The sequence below is a fragment of the Pleuronectes platessa genome, chromosome 20, assembly GCF_947347685.1.
Source record: "Pleuronectes platessa chromosome 20, fPlePla1.1, whole genome shotgun sequence".
Classification (NCBI taxonomy): domain Eukaryota; kingdom Metazoa; phylum Chordata; class Actinopteri; order Pleuronectiformes; family Pleuronectidae; genus Pleuronectes; species Pleuronectes platessa.
Window position 1 is genome coordinate 10,755,149 of NC_070645.1, and position 25,884 is coordinate 10,781,032.

At 43.3% G+C, this 25,884-nt stretch overlaps 1 protein-coding gene across 1 annotated transcript in view; it reads right to left on the minus strand.

The window, feature by feature from the left end:
* cntnap2a (contactin associated protein 2a) overlaps nt 1–25,884 on the minus strand; it is a 314,161-nt gene that overhangs the window by 12,660 nt on the left and 275,617 nt on the right. The window contains exons 19-24 of the mRNA XM_053412914.1: nt 21,365–21,583; nt 19,369–19,398; nt 15,888–16,124; nt 11,169–11,402; nt 10,279–10,412; nt 2,918–3,011 (exon numbers count right to left, since the gene is read on the minus strand). Coding sequence (XP_053268889.1) covers nt 2,918–3,011; nt 10,279–10,412; nt 11,169–11,402; nt 15,888–16,124; nt 19,369–19,398; nt 21,365–21,583 — 948 coding nt within the window. The remainder of the gene's footprint in view (nt 1–2,917; nt 3,012–10,278; nt 10,413–11,168; nt 11,403–15,887; nt 16,125–19,368; nt 19,399–21,364; nt 21,584–25,884) is intronic.

Below are 25,884 nucleotides of genomic sequence, written 5' to 3' on the forward strand. Positions count from 1 at the left end.
AATGAATGAATGAATTAACTCCTCTGTATTGATCTTTATCTATTATTTAAGATGTTTTAATGCACGTCTGATACATGGAGGTCTCACGGGTCTTAATGTAGAAGTTCCTGACAATAACCTGTAAATTATTAATTGTTGTACTATTTATTCAATATAATGTTAAATGGTGAACAAACATATTCTATTATGAAATAATACTAATAAATAGTTGCTATTTGTATAGACATTCACAAATGACAGACATGTAACTGGTGTCCCACTCCTACTACACAGGAGCAAGAAACACACAAATGGAAATTGCATCATTTGTGTCTTTACATATTATTGCATCTAAATTTGTGTGTCTTTGTGGTAATTTCCATTAGGCCTGAGGGGGGGGTAAACCCTGGACAGGTCGCCATCATAACGCCGGGCCAACAGCCAAACACCATTCACACTCATGTACAGAGTCTCTAATGGACCTAATCATCATGTGCATGTCTTTAGACTGTGGGAGGAAGCTGGAGCACCTGGAGAAAACCCACGCAGACACAGGAAGAACCTGGAGACTCTCCACAGAGAGAACCCGGCTGAGCTAGGACCTGAACTGGGACTGGGACATCCAAACTTGATAAGCAGCGGGCACTGGACAGAAGCGAAGAAAACCAGAAGGCCCTGCTGTTTTTAATTTAACTCCTGGGGAACATTTTAGTGTCTGAAACACTTTAGTGCCCTGATTACGTTACAGCTTTCGGGCACCTGCATTTCTGCTTTCTGTGCTGGGATTTGAACTGTTTTGCCATAAGAAGACAGTGCTACTGCCACTGTACCACCTTGCCGTCTACTTTAGCCTTGTATCTTGTTTTTTACGTCTGTGGTCAGTTTTCACGACGATTTGTAATCCATCTCTGATGCTTGTAAGCCAACTACCCATAACCCTCAGACTGGGCAGGTTGGGCACCAGGGATGGCCAATCAGATTCCATTGCTAACAATAGACAGAGGAGATGTCGCTGTGAAGAGTGTGTGTGTGTGTGTGTCTGTGTGTGTGATCTGTAGCAAACAGAGTCGGTCTCTGTGTCCTGGAAATAGAGAATCTGATATCTCCACCGTCTGACAGCGTCTCTTGTCTCTGCAGTCCCGACACAGAAGTGGAGCAGATCTGATGAGATGTGCAAATTCTAAAGCCTGCGTTTGTTCTCACTTTCCTTTATTCTCTGATCACAGTATGTCTTTCATCCTTCCATTTCCCCCGTTCTTTCTCTTTCACACTCATCCTTTCCCTTTGCTTTGCTTATATGTATAAGTCCTGATGTTTTCTTCATAGAGAGACTCAATGTTTCCCTGTGCTGGTTCGGCACATGTGACTTTGTCCTGTGCGTCCTTGGAGCACCTGCGCTGTGTTACTTCCAAAGATGGATGTCTGCGTTCTGTGAAAGTCCATGCTCACGTATTTTGTGTGTGTGTGTGTATTCGTGCACCGGGCACCGGGCTGTATTCCCAGGGGGTCTCGTTGCGTGTGTGTGTAGCAGTCGATAGCGCTGGCTGGCGAGTGAAGTCAGCCATTACTTCAACCTCCCTGACTTCCTCAGTATTCGAGGTAGAAGGCAAAAAGGGACGAGAGGAGAGAAGAGGAAACAAGGAAGAATAGGATAGAAGAGAATAGAGCAAGCTGCTAGTAATGAGATCCACTCCTCTACCAGAAGTGCATTATGAGTAGTTAAAGAAGCTCATAAAACCAACCACAATTGAGGCGTTAACCACAGCTACCACTTAGGGGAGACGAAGCTGGGATAAGGTGAGTGGCTATTGATAATCAGGGTAATTAGGGTCATTGATTTCGAAGGTCGTGGAGCAAATGATGTGGGGACTTGTTAAGAACGACCATCTCAGTAGAAAAAAAACACTGTTGCAAAAGATCATGAATCACAATATATAAGCAGGTTGAGTGCTGCAGGGCCTATTTGTTCTATGAGTCATAATGTGTCATAATGATTGCATATCCATCACAGTCAAATCAAAAGGAAAATCCACCTTTAATGAAAGATAGGGATTTGTTCGGTCCGACAGTCTTGGAAACTGGTCAAACACAGTGCAAACAATTATCATGTGGATTTTAAAGAGAAAAATTCCACCTGAACATCATATATGTCAGATATCATAAATGAATCAGCCATAGATGTGCATGGACATTCAAATACTGCAGGTAGAGGAGGAAGCAACTGTGGTTGTTTCTGCACCAATATCCTTCTGTAGTCCTCGGGCGCCCTCCAGTGGCTTAGTGTGTAATTACATCGTCCTGTCTTTTTAGTACCAGGAGTGTCTGTGTTTATTTGGATTTGTAATCAATAATTCTGCACTTGAAGGAATTGAACTATTTGTGCCTAAAGTTCCTTGCACGCAGTGGTCTTTTAAACTTCAATAAAGTATATATTGGTATTGTAAGGACTTATTGTAAAGGAGATGTTTTATCTAAAGGGTTAGAATAGATAGTAGATGCTCAGACAAACACAATATACAAGTTAACATGACAACAGTTGAAAACTAAGACAGGGTCACATTTGGTTGCCTTTAAACTGTGACTATTTTTGTCTAGTATTCCCAGATGAATTCCGAGCTCCAATTGGGGATTGTCAGGTCAAACCAAACCAATAAAATACAAACTGTATGGAGAGGTAACTTTCCAGAAAGGTGTGTTGTTTTGTGTGGGGACGGCGATAGGATCTATTTGACTCTCCTTTGTAATTCACAGATACAAAGATGGTGTGAGTCAATAAAACAGGATATGCTGGGTTCAGAGTGGTATTACAAACAGGATACTGTATATGTGGCAGGGAAATAATTATGACTATGACATGTTTACACAGTGACATTTTTTGCAGTGTGTGTTTAATAAAGTCGTGAGCAGAAAAGATGAATACTCATTAAGACACACTTACCATAGACTTTGCCCAAGAACAGCGTCTTAACCAGGTTGAATTGTGTGTCTGAGGCGTCTGGGAGTGTGTAGCTGACTGGAGGGTAATGATCCAACTGGAAACGTGAGAGGGAGAGAGAGAGAGAGAGAGAGAGAGACACATATTAAATCAGATTCTGCAGCATTTTAGAAAAGACCCACATGAGGACGTGCATCAGCACATTGAGCGTAGTACACAACACGGTGAAGAAGAAACATTAACTCCAGTCAGAAACTGTGAAGCTGCTGCACAGCATCATAACAAGCTCAATGGCTCCTTCTGGTGGTGGAAAGCTGCAAATAACCCCAAGGTTAATAAACTCTGATATTACTCCAATGAATCAAGTCAAAGGCAGTTCAATGAATATTAACTGATTATTAACTAATGAGTGTTCATTATGTTATAACGTGTTTCAGCCAGTACAAATTTGACTGATCAGATATGAAATAATTGGGCATGTGAGTGATAAAATAAGGGTTTTAGGATTTAAACCCAAAAATAAATAATAGGAATGATAAATAATAAAAAAATACAAGTGTTAAAAAAATATATATCTACAAACAGTAGATAGAAAGTTCAGAATTTTCATCAGACACTCCACCAGCGTTTACAATTCAAACCTCATCGCTCGTCTCGGATTTTTCTCCATAAACTTGGAGAAAATGCATGAAAATCCCTGCACTGATGTGTGTTTACCAAATGATATCCCTGTTCAAAACACCGACCAGAAAATCCAGTTGCAGAAGCTCTGGCTGCTCAGATGTCATAACAGACCGAACGATGAAAGGAAATCTCTCGTTTGCTTGCTGTTAATTTCGTTTTTAGCCTTTTTCGTGTGTGTGGAGTCGAGCTCATTGGAGCTGATTGCAAACTGAGAAGGGATCTTCAGTAATGATCCTGTACACAAATGGCTCTTCACTGGGACCAGAGATAAATGATCACACGCACATTCATTAAAGAATATGCACTTTCTGAAGTCTGCGGTAGCTTCAAAGCATTAAGAGACGGCGCGAGAACAAGCTGCGTGTTTACAAAGAAGAGTGTTGGTGGATTTGTGAGAGGAGAGAGGCTGATGGAGGTGGGGGGAGCCTGGTGGAGACGGGGGAGAATACATGGTTTTAATATCCCTGCAACATAATTAACTTGTTATTGCTGTTGCACTGAAGTTTCTAATTAGCTTGAAGGCAGCAGCCGCCGCTATTGACTAGAATCATTTCAACCCTCCACAAATTGGCTTCCGTGTGTTCCAGAAATAAAAAGGTCTTCCTCGTGCACACGGGAGAGATGCGTCTCAGCCTGCACCCACTCTGCACAATGCAAGCCGACTGCCCTGTAGCCATGCAGAGAGAGAGAGAGAGAGAGCGAGCGGGTGATTGAAAACAATGACTTTTGTTACTGCCTGTTTTACTGGAAATTTGGTCCATTGATGTGCTGAATAGCTGCCGCGGCCTGTTAGCTGGAGGCTGAGCTGGACTGTCGCTAAAGGGCTGAGATTTATTTGTGTGTGTGTGTGTGTGTGTGTATTGTTCTTGTGTGCAGGTTTGAATCAGTACAGTTCTCCCTACCCGTCATGCCCCTCCAAACTATTTCCTCCCTCTCTCTTTGCACACGCACACGAACACGCACACACACACACACACACACACACACACACACACACACCATTTCATTCTTTCCAAAAGCCTGGTCTCAGCGGAGCATTGTGTGGGTTTTGTTTTCCACAGTGACTGCCGGGCGGGATAATGAAGCACAATTAAATTGTGCTCAGCTTATTTACTTTTATCTGAGAAAACAAATTGGCTTCACCGCCGCGGAGGGCAGCCGGAGTCCCGGAACCTCGCAAAAAGGTCCACGGAGGGAGACAGCTGGGGAGGAAACCTCATTTTTTACCAAACTTTGTCAATTACAACTGCAATTACTGGCATTCTGTCCCTTTACACTGAACCATTTAGACGAGATGATTTTCTCCTGGAAGCTCTGTTGCTCCCCTCTCAGGTTACATAAAGCTGAGGAGAGCAAAGTAATCAGGGTTAGACAAAGAGAAAATTAACAATGGGTAAAATCTATTTCCCTAACTATGTGCTCAGAAGGAATCTAATTTAGCCAATGTGCTGTATATATTCAAACTCATTTACAGTACACAAAGACGTTTTGTACTTCAGTGGCGACTTTCGTTAATGAAATCTGGAGGAGGAGGAGCAAAAGAAAAGTGAGCTTAATTTCCTGTGATCACTTGAATGAAGAGTTCAACATTCCATCAGCCAGCCATTTATACCACTAACACCAACCAGAGGAGGGGGAGGAGAGGATGAGGGGATGAGTAGGAAGAGGATGAAGATGAGAGGAGATAGGAGGAGAGGAAGGGGAGAGGAGAGGAGAGGAAGGGGAGAGGAGAGGAGAGGAAGAAGAGGAAGTGGAAGAGGTAGCATGAGAGGTAGAGGAGACGGAGAGGGAGAGGAAGAGGAAGAGGCAGAGGAGGTTGAAGAGGGAGAGTGAGAAAGGAGAGGATGAACGGACAGGAGATGAGAAGAAGAGGAGAGGAGGGGGAAGGAGAGAAGAGAGGAGGAGAGGAGATGTAGAGGAGAGGAAGAGGAGAGGAATAAGGAGAAAAGAGGCAAGCAGATAAGAGTAAGAGCAAGAGGAGGGGAGAGGAGGAAAGTAATGAGAGGAGAGGAGACGAAAGAGAGCAAGGTGGGGACGAGAGGAGAGGAGATGAGGAGGACACGAGACCAGAAGAGAGGGAGAGCAGTGAAGAGTAAAGAGAAACGAAAGACAGGAGGAGAGGAGAGGAGATGAGGAGGACACGAGACCAGAAGAGAGGGAGAGCAGTGAAGAGTAAAGAGAAACGAAAGACAGGAGGAGAGGAGAGGAGATGCAGAGACATGTCAAAGCCTGAAGCGACTTCTCACTTTCATCTGTGAACCCTCACAGTGTGTGAGCAGGTTGAGAGAAAATGTCAGAGTCAGAGATAGAGAGATGGGAACTGATTTCTCCTTCATGTGTCTTTGATAGTGAGCTCACCTGACGAGCTTTAAAAAACAAACACTTGCCGGTATTTGTGTGCTCATGCAAAAACCAATTGTCTAAGTCAGTGTGGGGTTTAAAAAGGCGTTAAATGCATCCAAGTAACCTTTATTATCATATCGTGTGGATCTCCTTTTTCATCTCTCAGCCCCCCCCCCCCCCCCCCCATTTCTCTGACTCATTCAGTCGTTGTATTTTGTTCTCCACCTCCCTCCCGCTCCCCCTTTTTACTCTCAGATTCCAATTTCCCTCACGCCTGCTTTTCTCCTCACTTGTTCTCCGGCCTGGCTTTAAACTAAATAGTCGCTTGTCTAAATTGCCTTTAAGATTTGCAGCCTGATAGCGGTGAGAGGCGAGACCTCTGCAGCCTCAGGTAAACACTCGACTCTCTCCTCCTCACTGGAAATTGAATTTGATCCACTGGCGGGCCCACCAGCACGACGGACTTTTATTGCTTCTGACTCGTACTGTATCTCCGCCTCTCGCTCGTGGTGGAGAGCAGCTGCAACAGGCCCGTAATGAGCAGGTCAGCAAAAAAGGGTTATAATGGACAGGTTCAATTTCAAACGCAGATGGCAGGCTATGAACAAAATGGCATCTCAGGCTTTCGTTCTCAATGCAATGATCCTGATGAAAGTTCTGCACATCTTCTCTGACTCGGTAAAGGCCGTCACGGTGAATCTCGAGCATCAGTGACAGGACCTATTGAATTTATTCATCCAGCAGGTTAAGAGAAACTTGGAGTGATGTGTCCACCAGATGAATTTAAGTTCAATGTTGACTCTCCTTCAAGCTCTGTTTTTGATCTCCACCAACTCAGATGGGAAATATGTGGTTATTAAGGTGCTAGATCAGCGTGCTACCTTTGTCTCTCTGCTGGAATTGGGTAGGTGGTCTACCGATAAAACTTTATGAAAGTCCTTTACCGTGACCGAAAACAGAAAACGCTGCAGAACATGAATCTAAAAACATTAAACTGAAAGATGCAGTTTCTCTGACTTCCACATCTAGCAGCTAAATATGCCAATAAATCTTTTTTTTGCCTATTTTTTTAAAACAACATGGCTCAGTTTCCTGTATTATGTAAATCAAGTGTTGTTACCTGCATCAGATCAAGCTTTAATGCTGTTTGACATTATTTTCTGTGCATGTTATCTTTGAGAATACCTGTTGAGGCCACCTATACCGGCTTGTCTTACTCAATGTTCCTCTTGTTGTCGTCCCAAGCTGAATTTGTCCTGTTCCTCACATCTCATCAGTGCGAGTGTGAGTACAGTCACGGTTTCTGGCTTAAAATACATAAACTATAACTAGGATCCCTCAGGGCTGTGTGAGGAGTTAGAAAGTGGGAGGTATGGAGAAGGTGGGCAAGTGGATAGAACAGATTCTTTTGAATAATGTTGATTTTGCAGTGTGGTATGTACGAAGCGTCCGTCATGAGTTAACCTGACAAGATCTCGCTTTTGCATGCGTATCTCTTGCTATGCATGTCCCCATCTGTTTATGTGAGGATATAAAGTGAATGTGTGTACCTCGAAAAGAGCCCAGAGGCGGCAAGTCAACAGAAAAAAGTTTTATTCTTCAAAGTTATCTTCCTAACACACCTTCCGGCTCTACCTTTCATGCCCTATCCATAAACCTCTGCCATTTTCTCCCTCATAGCTCCATTACTGTATTCCTTTTTTCCCCTTGAATCTAAATGACTACATCATGCTCACCGGGGTTCCTCTTAAATCTTTTAACACTAAAGTTGCTTTCAGACATGCACTGAACTCCAGGGATCCTGCGGACATTCTGTGTGCGAACGCAAATGTCCAAGTGTGAGATTCTGAACTTTCTGTGGCCAGTCCCCAAGTTAGAAGTCTGGAGAATGTCTGAATGAGCTGATGTGAGAACACAGCAGGAGATGAGCAAGTGGGTCTGGTGATGACGTTTGTAACACACAACTTACACAACAATTAAAAAAACTAAATGACGACAAGTATCTCCGCATGATAAATCAGTGCCACACACGTAGAAGACACGGACGAAGATGTTAAGAATTGTCGTGTGTTTCATTTGGCGACTGACAGAGTTGAAGTGTTGTTGTTTAGAGAGCAGCCGGGGCTCATGGGGAGTGGAGAAGTGAGGATATGCATTTGATAGTTAACAGTTCAGTCACACACTGGACAAGGGGCTGAGCATCAATATCGTCAATCTAGGCACAACTAAGCTGCAATCAAATGTGTGTGTGTGTGTGTGCACGCGTGTGACTGATGAGCAAAGAATCTCACAGTTGCTCCAATCACTTCCTGCGCGGGTAAAGAAGGGATGTGTTATGTGGAAGCGCTCCCACCGGTGTGATCAGCGGCTGCAGGGCGTGATTTGCTCGGGGAATGAGGACGATTTCCATTGGATGTTTCAGTTTCATTTTCTCCCTGTCAAAATCTTTCACTGTAGTGTGCGAGCGAACGTAATGAGATTCCAGTGTGAATGAGCGAGGTCATCGCTCCGTGTGCACTTAACGAGAGAGAGAGAGAGAGAGAGAGAGAGAGAGAGAGAGAGAGGGGGGGGGGGGGGGTAGGAGACTTATGTGGAAGAGGAGATGTGGTGATGATTTGATGGCCCGGTGATTCATTCTGACTCACACTTTATTTCCCCTTAATGAAAGTAACAGTTTAGAGGCTGTAATAGAGCTGTAATTATCCCCAGAGAAGGTGACATCACTGCTGCCAGAATGACAAAGTACACAACTAATAAAATATACACTCATCACACTGCATATACTATACTGTCGTTGGGAATAATGCTCTAGGTAAAACTAAAGACCTGAGTGAGCCTCTCGGTATCATGGCGTTAATATTTAAACTAATACATCAATTACACGTTGAATAAAGTTTTAATGCTGTAGCTGATTTGTGCATATTTCATTTATTTCCTCGGGGTCCATATGGAAATGCATTTAAACATCTAGCAAACAAACTGTGTTCCATAGTATTTACAATATTCATATCCATGTTTATATTTGCCCTGATGTGGAAATACAGTGATTGGTTGATAAAGTTTAAATCTAAACTTTAAATTATCACCAATTTGCATTATATAATATGTATAACTGACCCTTGTGACAAAGAAATGTGGTTGCTTAATATTTTTCAGCTTAACCATAATCCTAATTATAATGAAACAGCAATCACACCTAAATGTAGATGCGCATCTTTACTTCAATGTTTACTGTAAAATAATCATCAAAAAATTCAGATCATGTCAAATATCAGTTATTAGAATCATTTGTTTCTGGTTTTCTCTGCAGCACTTTTCAAAATAAAGGCGAAGCAGACCTGTGCCAAATCATTGTAGGCATTAGTTTCATGGTGGGATGTAAATCAGGAATCCGCTGATGCGGCAGATTAGAAAAAACTTCACTGATGTCTGCAGGGAAATTAGGTTGTGTCAGAGTACGTGTTACAATCCAGTGCAGACTGTAATTAAATAGCTGTGATATTATGATCATATTTGTAATGTTAATACAAATTGATACAAATGAAGAAGCAGCAGTTTTCCACAGAGAAGGTGATTTAGTTTGTGGATACACTATATGGCTCCTGTTACATCTATGTTACGGGTGCAGTAATAATGCACACTACATGAACATGGCATTCAAACTACCACACCTGCAGGAGGTCATGCATATACAAACTGTTACATAAATTCCTCAGCAAACCACAAACTGCACGTGCAAAAACAGATCTATTCCGACCTGGATGGAACCAACACCTCGGTTGTATAGGTTGGCTCTACCATCCACTTATGGTCCACCTTAAATTACAGCCTGCAGCCAAACCTGGGCATTTTATCCCAGAACAAAGTGTTTAATAGTTGAGCTGAATTCTCGCTCCATCCTTGACAGCTACTGACTGAGGTTTGGCTGTATTGATCCCCAATGGGCTGTGGAGCTGCACAAAAATCAAACACACAATTATGCATGCACAAACATGCACACTCTCGCTCTGTGCCACATACACTCTAATACCTGCACGCACCACGCACACACGCACACACAAACACACACACAGATCGATGCATTCTCTCTCTGTTGCTATACTTAGGCTGTCTACTGTGAGTGGATTAACAGGGGCAGAGGACAAGCCGCTTCATCACAGCAGAAGACAGAACAGGACATTGCACTCCCCTCTGACTTATGGCGCACAATCGGCGCTGGAGCTGGATGGCAATCCCCTGCACTCCGTGGTTGTAAGTAGGATTTTGAAATATGTGTTGCAGAGTGCTCGGATGTGTGTGTGTGTGTGTATGTGTGTGTGTGTGTGTGGGCTCTGTACCTGGATGGTGATGCTTCTGTTGACACGGGACATGTTTATGCTATGAGGCTGTCCATTGGCCAGGTTCCGCTGGTCCACATCAATAGTGAATGGCTCCTTCAGGCCGCCAAGGTTGTACCGCACCTGCATTGAACCTGAAGACATGCAACACATGGTTGGCTCTGGTTGCAGGAAACCTCACATCTCTGCACACAGCTCCCTCTCTACTCCTCACGAATGATTTAAGCATGAGCCCTCATCAATAAACACCTGAATTAATAAAAATGCGTTTCATAGATATTTCTCAAGCTGTGGCTGTTAAAACACCACAAGTCCCCGAAGAGGATAGTACATCCATCACTACTTTGTGACACATATGATATTTCTGTATTTATTTTAGTTAAATAGCAGAAGCCCAAAATAAAGTTTTCTTTTTGAAGTGATGGAGGAGGAAGAGGGGACGGATAGTGGAGGAAGCCCTGAATGATTCAGACGACCCGCAGCTTGACAGGGGATTATATATTTACTGTCTCAGGGCGCTGCGTGAGCGGGAGGGCCGAGAGTTTCCAGCAGCTGCAGCCCGGAGCAGTGTGAGTATTTTGTCGTTTTAGTTTGGTGATTGTGCACGTCAATCGCTCAGACGCTAGATGGCACTGTCAAATTTGTATTACTGCTGTTTTATCAAAGCACTTTTCTGCCTGTCAGCCGCACAGTGGGAGGCCGAGAGCTGAGAGGGAATTTGGGAGAGTCTACAACTGTCCAAACCGTTCTGCAAGCACAGCCTTTAAATATGCACTTTGCTGCACTAACAAGCATTACTCCGTGCAGACTGCTCACGAGCGATCAACCACAAACTGCATGTATATGAGTGTGTGTGTGTGTGTGTGTGTGTGTGTGTGTGTGTCTCTCACCGTTGTGCCGCAACACCACAGCCAGCGAGTCCTGCGTCTTGGAGCTGACATACATCAGAATGGCGGGAGCACTGGATGTGCTGAAACTAAAAGCAATTTCCTCCTTTGTCAGATTCACCTCGTGTGGCCTCAGCTGGTGCGTCCGGATCCTTGCGTCCCGACTGGCGCCCGCAACCGCTTCGGGCAAGAAGTTGTACTTGATCAGTGTTCCAGCGTCAAAGAAACCCCCGACATCTGAATGAGAAAACAGGAGAGGTTAGGAAAAAAAAAAGTCTCCTCCATTCCGTCGGCCGAAGTGTTTTTGGGCAAGGCACTGCCTGTGCCGACGGTGTGCGACAGTGAATGTGTGTGCGCATGGCTTCACAGTATAGTAAAGGTCACCGAGACTAGAAAAATACACATAAATAAAGCCCATTACCATTTTAAATGGATGTTTCGATATTTCGAAATTCCACAAGAAAGAAAAACAGAAGGAAATACACTTTCATTTCAAAAGGCCACAGCACACACAAGTGACACAAATATGGCCGTGTTCAGGGGTTGCAGTAAAGTGGGCGTTAAACTGCTGCGCTTGAAATGCATTAAATGGTGAATGAAAGAAAAAAACTGCAGCGCTCGAGGATCAGAAACCAAACAATACATTGTTAACCAGCACGTTATCAAAGCTAATGGAATATTCCAGCCATTCCAGGAGGGTTATTGATTCTCTAATCAAGTGTTGAGAAGAGGCAACCTTATTTTTCTATACTTCTGTTATACTCCTGTGTGTGTGTGTGTGTGTGTGTGTGTGTGTGCGTGTGTGTGTGTGCATTCAGATAAAAGACACAATGTGCGTGAAATTACAGAGAATGATTACATGGACAGCGGAAAGCCTTGGGTTGCGTGTGAGTGTGGTAAATGCCATGGAATATGCCTTGACGTGTTTCCCTTCCCTCTGTGGCAGCAGGGAAAATCTATAACTACACCTCGTACAAGTGTAGAATACTAAATGAACACATTTATGTTTTTTATTTCAAAGCCTCACTTCACCCATCCACTCCCAGCGGACACAGTACAATAAATACTTCAAGCTACATTACTTAAATCTAATGGAAGGCTTATTATTAGAAAATGGGAAAGGTCTCTGACTGCTGTTGGGTGTAGAGGCGAATCCTGGCCTCCATTCAGCTGCACCACAATTTGGTCCTACGCTCTGCCGTGCACTGATGTGGCGTCGAGTTAGGAAGTCCCGGTAGAGCCGCACGTTATCTATTGTTCTGTGTTAACCAGGCGGACAGCTTGTCAAGTTCTCAAATCGCTGGATTCTTTGTTTCCTGATGTGGCTCGACTCTCCGGGGATTCGTGCTGCTGAGTATTAACAGAATCAGACTTAAATTCCAGCAGATGCTTGATTAAATTTCTTAAATCGTCTACACAAATGGCATATGAATACACAAACAGTGCTGCGAAATACACAAAAAAAAAACGGCCCCCTTCCGCACAGCTCCACGCACTTCTATTGTTTTTATTGCTCATTTCCGCTGAGCATGTTTTATTCATCGTAACATAATTTCATTTATAGGCTATCATGTAGTGCTGATGTGAAGCTTTCACACACTCCACCATTTGAAATAACTTTTTAAGGCTGTGAATTATTCATATTTTCAGTGATTTACAGACACACATAAAAGTCACAAAAGCAAGCTGGAATAAAAATCGATGCACGTAGAAATAGACCTTGTAAAACTCATTTATTTTATACTCTTCTAACCTATTTGTGTGTGTAAATAGGGAGACAAAGTTGTTTTGGCAACCTTGAAGTGTTCAACATAATTTGACTGATTGTCACTAAAGCGGGCCTGTGTCATTTTTGTGGCACTTGGCAGCTTTGTGTTTGTTAAGAAATCAGACGTAGGCTATGGGAGAGTTTATGCAGGAAGAAATGTGGGATGGGAGAGTAGAAAAGTTTCAAAACAAATGTGATTACATAGAAAACAAATATCTGATCACAATAACATAGCTAATGTTAAGAGGTGAAATGCATTTTAATTTGAATACTTCCACGTTTACATCACGATTGTTATCATACATGAAATCAAGAAGTGTCAGATAATTTTATGTAATCAACATTATTCTATTCTCTTTGTAAAGATGGACGAAATGAAGGCTCCCTAAAAGTGAAGCCAAAGCGTTTCGATCGCCCCCTGCTGGCTGGGTACGGTATAGGTCATAAATCTTGTCCCTGCATGCTGGTGGATGGCACATAGAACAAACTAAAAAAATCAAAGGACGCATCAACATTTATTTAATGTGTATAGATTTCATTTCTGGATAGTGGGAGGACGTGGACATGTGTCGTCCATCTTTATTTACAGTCTGGGTCAAATAACTACGTTTGAGAAGAATTATCGTTTTTCGAGTTGATAAAGATATGAAATTTAGAAGTGAATCCATTTGTAAAACCTGGATCTGGACCCCGTTTAAATTGAGCGGCTCCTGAATCTCTAGTAAACGCTGTCATTAGAACTGGAATAAGTTTGACTTGAAGAACTTGTGGAACAGGCCTTGATCTCACATCCTCTCAACTTCAAAAGCCAAATATTTTAAATTGTATCTTCCTGCAAACTCTAGATTATTTGGGGCCTCAGCCTCCTCTGTCCTGATGATAAAAAAGAAAGAGAGACTCCGACCAGCTGCCCAGAGCCCCCCCCCCCTTGTCTGGAAGCATGAGAGAGAATGAGAAAACTCTGCTCCAGGGCAGAGGCTCTTTATGTTTGTGTGTGTTTTATGTCAGCGTGTGAAGAAGTTTTGGGGAGGGAATGTGGCCAAGCATGCAAACCTCTACAGGTCGAAGGTGTGTGTGCATTGTTGTGAGTTTGTGTGTCCGTGTAAGGTGTGTGTACACGCACAGTGGCTCCATGTAGCCCTCGAAGGCAGAAAAGCCAAAGAATGAGAGTGTATAATAATAATACTGCAGGGTCCCCTGAGCAGTGTGTAAATATGGATACAATGGAAATGCACTATGCAATTATGGCCGGTTTCATGCATTTTTCACTCGCTGGGAGAATGGGGGAGAGAGGGGGGAGATCAGAGTGAGAGAAGGATGGAGAGAGAGCTAAACACAAGCAAGAGGGAGAAGAGGTAGAAAAGGAGAATTTATATGGAAAAGAGTTAAAAGGGCAGAGAAGGGAAGGTTTAAATGGGGGAAAGGGGGAACAAAGTGCTAGAAGTAAAGACGAGTAGAAAAATTTGAAGGAAAAGTAGATTCAGAGATGGATAGGGGGAAAAAGAGCGGAGGGATGTGTGAAAGAGATGAAGGAAAGCGGCACAAGAGGAGTAGAGACAAGTGGTAATGACAAAATAATGGAAGATTTCAAAAAGGCAGCAGAGAGAGGCAAGAAGATGAAGGAGGGAGAAGAGATAGACATGATATGACGAAGGAAAGAAAAAGAAGAGTGAGGGACACAAGGAGGAGAGAAAGGAGGAAAAAATATGATGAGATCTGGAAGAGATGAGTGAAAAGGGAAAAGAGAGAGAAGAGGAATGTTGGATGTTATGCATAAAAACTAACAAACACAAGGGTGTCCTCTCTCCCTTTGTCGCTCTCTCTTTCCCTGACACACACACGCACATTGACACACACAAACCTCACACAGACAGTAATCTTTATTCTCTAAATCCTTAAATGCCTGATTGGTTATGACAGAAGTCAGATGAGGTCTTTTCATGTCTTACATTAGCATAACACACACACGCACACACACACAGACACACACTCAGCTTTTCTATCACCTCGTCCCCCCCCCCCTGCCAAGAGAGCACAGGAGGAAAAACACTTTTCGGCTTTAGGAAACAAATTAATTCACGTGTCGGGGGTTGGGAGCCTCTGACAGCACCGCTGCTCTTCTCCCCTGAGCGTTTTAACAAAAACTTGTTTGGGTAAGTAGAACTCGAAAAGTGTATCTCATGAATCTCCACGAAACAAATATGATGCTTTAGCACTGTGGAACCGTGAAGGAGCAGGAGTCACACATTTATCATCTCTGCACTTCAAAAAACCTGCAGCTCTTTGTGTGACTTGCATTTTATTCTCATATGTTTTTTAGTTATTGATGTCTCAGCTCTGCATCTGCACAGTATTAGCATTCAGCCTAGGCCCTCTAAAGCCGGCGGAGAATCGGTGGGTAAGCACAATATCACTCTAAATCGATGCCTCTTATCATAAGCCCAAACACTTTCAACACAGACAGCTCCCAAACTGAATGGGAAGTGAGGACAATCACAGAGCGCCGCCCAAAAAACCACAGTGGGTTGTCAGACGATGACGCTCATTGAAATATAAGGACTCCAGTGGCAACACGGGCGATATTTGACCCGGGCGTTGGGAGCTGAAGATAACGCACTTTCACAAAGTTGTTTGAAGGGCGTTTGCTGCGAGATTATGACTCGATGTGTCATCCAAAAAAGCAGAGTGGTTGTTTGTTAGTTTTGAAGACGGGAATAAAAGAACAAAATAAACTTCAGGGAAAATACCCAAGGGAACCATATTCCTGCACCGCTGGCAGGAGGGAAACAAAATCTTACATTAAAAAAGCCGACAACAGGAGGAGATCTATTTGCCTCGCAAATGAAGTTGTGAAGATAAAGAACAGCGTGACGCACCTTCAGTGGCCTTCATTGTCCGACGCACAAACCTACTCAATGAGAGGTCGACACAATCTTACCCAGAATGCCTCTTACCTCTGGTGCAGAAGGGGCCGTCGTAGGCGGTGGCGCTGCAGTCGCACAGGTAGCCGTTGTACCTTTCCACGCACTTCCCTCCATTCCGGCAGTACATTCCGAAACTGGTGCAGTGTCCCTGGCAGCCGGGCTTGACCCCGGGCGTGACCTTGGCCCTCTCCTCCAGATCCAGCGTGATGCCGTTCATCCGCAGGGCTCGGATGCATCCCAGGAAACCCCTCTGTCCCCCCGCGGCACCTGAGGAGCGAGGGGGAGGGTGGGGAAGAGGAGGTGGCATTAGTGTAATCAGGACATGCAGCATTAAGGGAAATTGAAAAATAACAGAATAAGGGGAGGGCAAAATGGAAATCACGGGTCACAGGAGTCGTTCCGAGAAGACGCTCGGTTTTAATCTCTTGGAGGCGTTAATATCCTGACGCCTGGAGGAAGCCACTGATGTCACGTTAATCGTTGTGGCTGTGACTCCGCTCTTCAAACAACCTTCAACTCTTTTAATAAAATCACTAACGAGAACAGCCCTAATGAACACTGTGTCTTAATGACCACCTCGAATGGAGGCATGGACGCATGTAAACACACAGACAAACACACACATTTAACACGGAACACACAAGGCGCACCTGATTTGAATGAGTCAGGAGGAGCATTAATGCTTCGCCTTGGGGTGTCAATAGCCCTTCCTCTAAAGTGCCTCCATCGTCATTCTGGCCTTGCGCCATTCCAGTCTAACTACCCATTAACTTGGACAGAGGAGGGGTGTTAAGTAGATGAATGTGCACCTAAATGACTATAGAAATAAACACCCTCATAAACATACACCCACAGGTATAGATTCCAACGTACACAAGCACGCCCACAGGGGAGGGCTACAGGGCTTGGATAGACACGCGAATAGACACGCGCACACAACGTGCACACTCTCATCAACAAGGGCTGAGGGACATTTTAGTTATTAAAACCTCTCTATTGCATCTTTGGAATTACAGAGGAGTATCTGTTCAGGAAGATATGTTATGGAGCCCTGAACATAAACTCTCACTCGTACCGTTTTCCTCCCTCAGCAGCAATCTCACACACGCACACACACACACACACACACACGCACACACAGACACACACGCACAGAGATTACAAATACATACACTCCCTCCACGAATCACATTATCACGATGCAGCAGCGCTTTCACCAGCTTTCTCCACTTTCCAGTCCCACACAGGATTTGACTTTCGGTCGACCTGTTAATTAATCAGTGTTGTACCACTGATTGGCTGGAGGTTTCTACCACCTGTTTACCCAGGTCTAAATCAGTCTCTGATTAAATGGACATCAGGCTCCGAGGCCCACCGAGGCCAGGGCAGACACACACACACACACACACACACAAACATACATACACACAGAGACACACAAACACAAACACACACACACACACAGGGAGCCTGACTGACACTGACTGAAGTCAACATAAAGGGTTATCACTATAGATAAAAGCCACATCATCTTGATCAGCACAGGTCATAAACCCTGCCTCCTCCGTGTTAATGGATGGGACAAACCAAAAATTCAAAGAAAATGTTTCTGTCATTTTAAATATCTCTTATCCCACTGATGTACGTCCAAGTGTTCATCTTTCTGTTAAGTTTGGTTTTAATTTAAATGGCGCAAAATAAAATACTGTCGAGTAATTATTAGCATGATGAGTGATTATTAATTTGAGACGTTTGTCGTTCTTATGTTCAGGTAAGTATTAGTATTTGTAGTGAATCTATTTCATGTTGTATTGAATCATTTAGATTTCAGAGCCATTTACTGCACTGTTACTTAACGTTTATAACACTGTCTATTTGTGAAAAACTCTTTTGGTCCCTGCCAAAAATGTCAGATTTGTATAACTTTTTAATACAGTATGAATATTGGTAATTAGTATTAGTCAGTCTCTATGATATAAACACATACACTACAAACATTAGCCCATCAACACAAGACTTCACAGAAATACGGACACGCATACATTTAGAGGCTCTGGTGACTCAAGGGTATTTTACTCTTTAATGATGTGCTAAGGAGGAAACATTTATATTCATAAGGATACGCACAGCGCACACAAGCCCACACATGCAATTTACAACAGTCAAATTGCTAATTAAGAGAGAAGTCATACAATCTGACCTTTTACCCTGTGAGGATGTGTTTGTGTGGATCCGTCATTCATGAGTAATGATGAGATAATGAATAAACATGCAGGGGAATGGGTGAATGTATAGAAGGCACGTGGACTGCTCCATAGTCAAAGCCTGACTGTTGGTAATTCTTATCACACTGATGTAAATTGAGTTTTAAACATAAAGTTTGTAACAATTCTTGGTTAAAATGTCTACAATGATATTTTATATATTCTGTTGATTTGAGTACTTACATTATTAAAATTGTTTCACGATTTTTTTTCAAACCTAGAAAATTACAACATACATACAAAATGCCTTATTTTGGTCGCCTTTAATTTTTGTCATATCCACTTTACCTGTGACTTTGTCTATCTCTGCTGGACCTCCTGAAATCACTGCTAGCAAGTTAGCTGCTTTAATTATTTTTAAAGTAGTTGTGGATCAAGATTATTTATTGCTGTTTGCTGCATAACGTGAATAAAACTGCCATGATCCCCAGCTGCTTTACGACGTCATCAAACTAGTTCTTTTGTTATTGTTTTAATCAAGAGACATCTAGTGGCTGAAGCTACATATTGTAGGTTTTTATTAGATATTAAAACAGGGTGAAAAGTCTTGATTGACATCAGAGGCTGGTAAAGTGGAGACGTGTCGTCCATCTTAATTTGCAGTGTATGATCCAAACATGCACAGAAATGATCATTGTACAAATGGGTTTATAGAATCATGGTTTGTCCTTTTTCTTTCATTTTTGTATGATTCAACACTTTAAAAATACAGTGTTTGTTTACCCACTTCACGTTTAGTGAGGATACACTTCAGAATGGCATTTGTATTCGTTTCAGATGAGTGTTTTGATTCAGTTGCTCTAAATGTCATTTCAAAAGACTTCCTGACCCACTGGCATTTCCTGGGGGGGGGGGGAGATATTATCATAGAAATTCCATTTGACCAACTCGGCTCTGTTGGTTTACAGCTTTCCTTTGATAATTATATCCCTTGAGGGTCTTTAATAGGATTGCTCCGGATTCCTGCATGGAAATTGTACATGTGTATTGAAATAAACATGCATCTACACACCTTTGTGTTAATGTGCAATATTAATTGGAGATATACTCAGCAAGAGCATCAGCAGGATATTCATTCTGGCAAACCTTTAATCACCATTAGTGGGGAGCTGCAACTGATCAAGATGCAACAAAACCGCGGTGGGTGAGGGCTCCTTCCCTCACGTGGTGTTTGGGTGTGCGCTGTTAAAAATCGGAATTGTCAACGTCACAGAAACATTTCATCGAACTCATTAAATGTTACCTACTGTCTTGGCAGGTGAGCGTGGCCGGTTTCCCTGTGACAAGGGCCCGCGTGCATGCAGTGAGGGTGAGAGGTGTGGATCCATGACGACAGAGGCGAGGAAACGAGAAGAAAAAATAAACAAGACAAAATACAACCCGACCATGAGAGAGAAAAAAACAACATGCAAAACCATAGAAAAACGTGATAGTGAGCATTAATCAAGCGGGGGGGGAATCATAAGAGCAGATGGTGACGTTTAAATGAGTAAGATGTGGCTCCGATTTATAGTTGTGTGCATGTATGAAGTGGATTGGAGAGCTAAAAGTTAACAGTGTGAAGTAAATGACAGCCGGCTGATGGTGTAACATTTACTCTCGAGGCCATTAGAGCAAATGAGCCACTGTGCAGTAAACACTAAAGCAATCAAATGCTTGATGAGGAGCATATTGATCGAGGAAGAGAGAAGGAGATGATACAGAGAAAGATATGAGGCAGAGGTGAGCTAAATAAAGCCTCCTGTTGTCGTTCTCCACCGTGCGGCAGAAGTCTTGATGCCTGCGGGGCTCTCTCTCTCCCGCTCCCCAAATCTCTCCATCAAACGACACCCATATCACTATCTTCTCCTGGTGTCAGAGGCCACATTTAAACCACTTCCCTTCAGAGGCTGGGTCACTTCCTGTGTGCCACACTGTAACTTCCCCAAAGCGACGCTCAAATAAGGATTAACCAGGGATTAGAAATCTGATATGAGCCGGTGCTGTCGCGGCCACAATTCACCTCCGCTATCTCTAGAACCTCCACGACTTTCTGTGTTGCCGCGCACAAAGCCCGGGCCTTCCCCCTGCCGTCCCTTTCTGCAGGAAAAAGCCGAGAATACACACGGGCAGAATGATGAGAGGCGGCCGAGGCGCTGCCTGGGAAAGCCATTATGTTCCCCGGCTCGGCGGGGGCTAGTTGCACGGTGACAAAACCTCTCTCGCCCGTTTTCCATTTCACTAAATCAAAGAACAAATACGCAGAGAGGCAAATTGGGACATGATAAGGTGAGGATGTTTCAGCAGCGGTCGAATCAGTAAAAAGTGATGAGACGATGAAATTACACGATAAACGGAGATCAGGGGGGTTGAGGCGCTCACACCGGGATGCCTGATTGGAATTTGGAACAATCTCCTTTGCGCCGAACTTTTTATTTTTTCTTCTTTCGCCAGAATGAACTTTGCGATCCGCCTCAGCATTTTTTCCTTCAAACCGCAAAAGTCCCCAAAACTATTCTGGCCTCAGAGTTTGGTTTATCGACAGCTCAGCATAAACCTTCATAAAGGTGAAGCCGCGAGGAAAGAAACTGGACCTCTTTAGCAAAATGAAGGCACAAATGCTGCGATAGCTGAAGCAGAAAGTGTAAATGAGAGAGAGAGGAAGGAGAAGAGGGTTTATATCTTATTCGTCCTTAAATAGTTTCTTAATCCAGAGTAGTATAAAGGCTGAGTTAAAGTATTATAGTCTCAAAGAAATGACCTCTTTAAGTGATTTAAGTTAGTTTTCCTCACGTGCCCTCAGTTTTGACTTTAATAAATCTATGATCACTTACAGGGACGAATTACTGAGGATGTCATTTTCCAAATGTGTGGAATGGCTGTATCTGTATCTGTGTGTGTGTGTGTTGGATTAACATGAATTTAATTAGCAGTGGCTGTGGCGGCTCAGCAGACAGCTAAGACTGAAGCCTCTAAAGGAAGAATGCTGATTTCCAGTAAAGGCTGGAACATCTTTAACTTATGAAGCAATCAGACGTCCTCACAGCAGATGTCTATATCGCATTGCTGAAAATACAGATATCATGGAAACTTTTTTAATTAAAAGTTCAATCCTATTACGATCCCAATGAACGATGTCTACTTAGGCGTTAGCTTGCCACCCATCAGAGCTCGGAATCCTGGCGCGGTTGTCTCTGAGAGCGTCCCACCTATACCTCAAAAGGAAGTTAAGGTTAAGGTGTCAGATGTGCGTCTGTGCCTTACCCACGTAGAGCTGGCTGAAGAGCTCCAGCCTCGTGTGCCCCTGCGCGGGAGCCAGCCTGGACGCCCGATGGGTCTGATCCACCTGAAGGACCGCCTCCTGCACGTTCCGCTCGGCCGTCACGCGGTGCCACTGGTCGTCGTTGAGCGGCGTGGCCGAGTGCACCGTCAGCTCCACGGGTCCGTTCCCCACATCGAAGGAGAAGGAGACCACCTTAGGAGCTGCAGAGGAGAAGTGTTAGTCGCCCCACGAAACAAACAACGCTCCACGAATAAAAACTCCCTGTTCCGTAAATAGTCCACTCTGCAGGTAAATATGTGTTCAATTTCTAATCTAATGGCTCATTTGCTTCAAGGCCATTCATTTGGCTTGTATAGATTTCAGCTTTGCGATACACGACTGCTCACAGCTTTGGACGGGACTAATCCCACAGGCAGTCGATGCGTGCCAGGAACTGTTGGCTTCGCATGACATGAAGTTGTATCACGCGGCACTTTCCGTGTGTTTGTTGTTTGTTTTTGTGCAGTTTTTGAACTTTGAGTGGTTTGACTCACAAAAAGAGCCAAAGAGGGAAAACCCCCCAGAAACGAGCTGACAATAAATGAGGGCACGTAAATGAACAGGAAAGAGAAGGAAATAGGCAGGAGATGAAAGTGTGCATGATTAATTTTCTGCATGATTAATCTTCATGATCTTAAAATGAGTGGATTTGAGAGAGAGGGAGTGTGTGTATGTGTGTGTGTGTGTGTGTGTGTGTGTGTGTGTGTGTTTGAGAAGTGTAATGAGGATGTTGAAACTGGCCTATCATAGAGCCATATAGTTTATTGCCGCTCCGCAGTTCAGTAGCCTGATGTTTCAACAAACCAGAAGGGGGCACTGTTACCCCTTTAATAACTCTGACAGGTCAAACGTTCATTTCTAAAATACTGTACGAGCGTGTATGTGTGAGTGTGTGTGTGTGTGTGTGTGTGTGCACCACCTGTTCATTCCAGATGTTTTTGCAAGTGCAGTGGTGAGGTCACTGTCTGATGTCTCCCTGTAGGGACCACTGATCAAACTATAAAGTGAGTGTGTGTGGGTATTATGACAGAAAAGGATAAAGTGTAGATAAAGTGTGTGTGCATGTGTGTTTGTGTGTGTGTGTCTGGCTGTATATCATCTGGATACACTCACCTAAATTATCTTCACAATGCCAGAGTTTTTAAATACTATTTTGAGACACTACCCGCCACATAAACTATGTTATGAATACACGAGAAATAACCGGCAGGTCCTTTTTTAAATTTTATAAATTAAGGTCTGAAGATTGTGTTGCTCTGACAGGCAATGTAAGAAAAAATAAACTGCAGTAAAGTAAATAAGTCAAACTTATATATAAACCACACATGTGAACAGTAATAAAGCTAATTTAGTTTCACTTCAAGAAAAACATCAAGTCTTCATTGCAGTTAAACCAGGTAGGATGAACGTTTTCTAACTTTACTCTGCACCATAGGCTGTTTATGAAAAGCTCTGCGCACAACGTCCAGCACACAAATAGTAAAAAGTATGTTGAACTGCTTGAGGAGGACTCACTAATGTCTTTTGTAATCACAAGACAATTGTTGCATTTGCCATTCCTATAAGAGCAACACATCAATGTCTCTGACTTCATATTCACTTTCTGCTTTTTGACCAATAAGGGAACAGCGAGGAAACAATCAGGAAACAGTTTTCATTGCTGTGAGGACGATTAGCAACTGTCACATTAAAACCCAATCTGAGTCATTTGTGAATGTGTGTTACTACTGTGAGGTCACCGTATAAAAGCAACACATTCAGGGTGGTGCCATATGTTGCTTATTGGCACCAGTGCGCTGCAGACACCGGGTTGATGAATAACCACTTCACTGCTTTCTATGTTAACGCTTCATTATGGTTTCATTAGGTTCAAATATGAGAGTGGATAAATGGATATAGTCGTCAAGAGGGAAATACATTTTCTTCTTTTCTTTGCCCAATCAATATGCCTCGCCTCTTTTCCTTTTTCCCCGCCATCGCTTTCATCTAATTATCTTTCTTCTTCACCTATTCTTCTGTTCCTTGCCCTCTTATAGCCCTTCTTCTCTATCACACACAGTTCCTCTGTTTCTCGCTCACCGCCCTCCCTGTTTGTTTATCCCTTCATTTTACTTTCATTTTGCATTCTTTGTTCCTCTGTTTGCTCACTCTTTCGTTTCTTCCCTCCTTTCATCCACCCCCGCCGTCCCTCGAGTCGACCTCCCTTCCCCGTGTGTTCCTTCCCTGCAAACTTTTACTTCTCCATCATTTGTCGCTTCATTTACTGCTTTTTCTTTCATTCACCATGCTCATCCTTCTTTCAATCCGCCTTTCCCTCCCTCCCACCCGTCGTTCACTCCTTCTTCACTTTCTTCCTTGATCCCTTTCTTGTAGACACCACCGTTTCTTAGATGAGATGCAAAGACACGAGAGATCCCCTCAGCAAAAGCCCGTCTTGATGCGCTGAGAGCATTAACCTACGTGATGAATATGAAAAAGCGCTTGAGCACCCGGCAACCCACAACAAACAGCACAAACAACACAGAGCACACTCATGCGTGCACAGAGAGACACACAGTGTAAGCCCTCTGACAGGCTTTAGTACACTGAATTAATGATGTCTTTATGCACGGAGCAGGTCTGCGGGGCAAGTAGGAGCACCATCTGTTATTTTAAATGCTGAAAGAAAGCCAAACATGAATCAGAAAACACCCAATAGAAATGGTGCTGTAGTAACGCTGAACGTTTTGAGAGAGAGAGTGTGTGTGTGTGTGTGAGTGTGTTTGTTTTTTGTTGCAGTTGTGTCAGCGTCACTGTGGATGCCCTACAACTTTTCTTTCCTACTCTGTTCTCAGGCAGGAATGAAAACTAAAGTGCCCTCAGAGACCAGAGCACACCTCAAGTATTTGCATAGCCGTGATTGGCTGTCATATCTGCAGAGGTGTGTGTGTGAGTTCAATCTGTGTGTGTGTGTGTTTGGCCTGGAGAAAACCCAATGAAACTTTGCTTTATTTTCCGCAATTTGTTTTTCCATTAAACTTTTAACATGGAGGCAGATAAAGAGGAAAGTTTTTGAATTATGAGTCTGCACAGCACAGACACACAAGATGCACTATGAAGGAGCTTGTGCACGTCAGTGTGAAAGATCACAAGATCGCTGCTCATGTGCAAAAGAGTGCACATGTTCATCTAATGTGATTTGTCGCTCACTCACAAGGCTGAGTGCGTCCTGAGTGTGTCTTTTACCTGCTGATTCATGGCACTTTTTGTTTTTAAATCTCATTTGCTTTGTTAGAGTTTGGACACTTGAAGGAGGGAAACTTTATTCAAGAGCTGAAACCAAGTTGCTGCCGATGCTAAAAAGAGATTTTAGCATCTAAACCCAGCTGGTCGACTTGTCGGATTATTCTGTACTTTACATAAGTAAATGTATCTTTGGATGATTCACATTTACTGCATATCAGCAAATATCTGTACTTTCTACTCCCCCCCACTCTACCAAGGAGCGCTTGCCGGCGGCCCTATAGATTACTTTTGAAATGATACCAAAATTTAGAGGAATATGTAATACAGTGCTTTCTAAAGTATATCAGAGTTCATAGAGTTCCTGGTCTGCAGGTGCACACGCAGGTGCCCTATGAATAGAGTCTCCTTGAGCGAGCACAGGTTCAGTTAAGAGCCGCCCCCTTGCTGCATGTCAACTCAATCTCTCTCCATTCCACGCTTCTTCTGTAAAAATGCCCCAAATTATCTTTAAAATAATTAATAATAATAATCAGTAACTAAAGAGGAATTGGTTCTCTGGTCAAATCATAGTGACACTGACTCCTGCAAGTTACTTTCAATAATCTTAGTAAATTTAAAAGCAGTTTTACTCAAGAAGTAGACTTAATGTGGTATTTTCTGGTAGTGGTACATTCTCGTCTATTCATTTGTACGTTTACTTCAGTCAAATATTTGAGCACTTCTTCCATCACTGGGCTGGAAGGTGTTTTCAACTGAATTGAATTGAGTAAAAAGCCAGAGGTGCACGAACTGCTGCTAAACTTCAGATATAAACTTAGTGTGTGTCTGGTCTTCACATAAAAAAAGAGCGATGATACCGTTTTAAAGCTGTGGTCTCCAGAAGGGAAAGTACACTTCTCAGCAGGAAACCCCACTGAAACTGTTTATAACCTTTGGGCAAGGCTATCAACCGCAGCCTCTTAAGGACTCAAAGCATGGCGCATACATACTTTCCACTGAGCCACAGAAGTCAGGCGCTTGTGCATTCAGGGACCTTTATCTGTCCTCAATCCTATTACCAGTCCACTTCACATGCTTCTCAATGCGCTTTAATGCCGCCTCTCAAATGTGTCTATGCCTACTTCTTCCCATTAAGATTCAAAGAGGAGCAACAGCCACCTGATAACTTTGAGGCTGCTGAGGTCACAGTAGTGTGTGTCTTGCACAAAGTCGCGTGTGTGTCTGTGTGTGTGTTTAT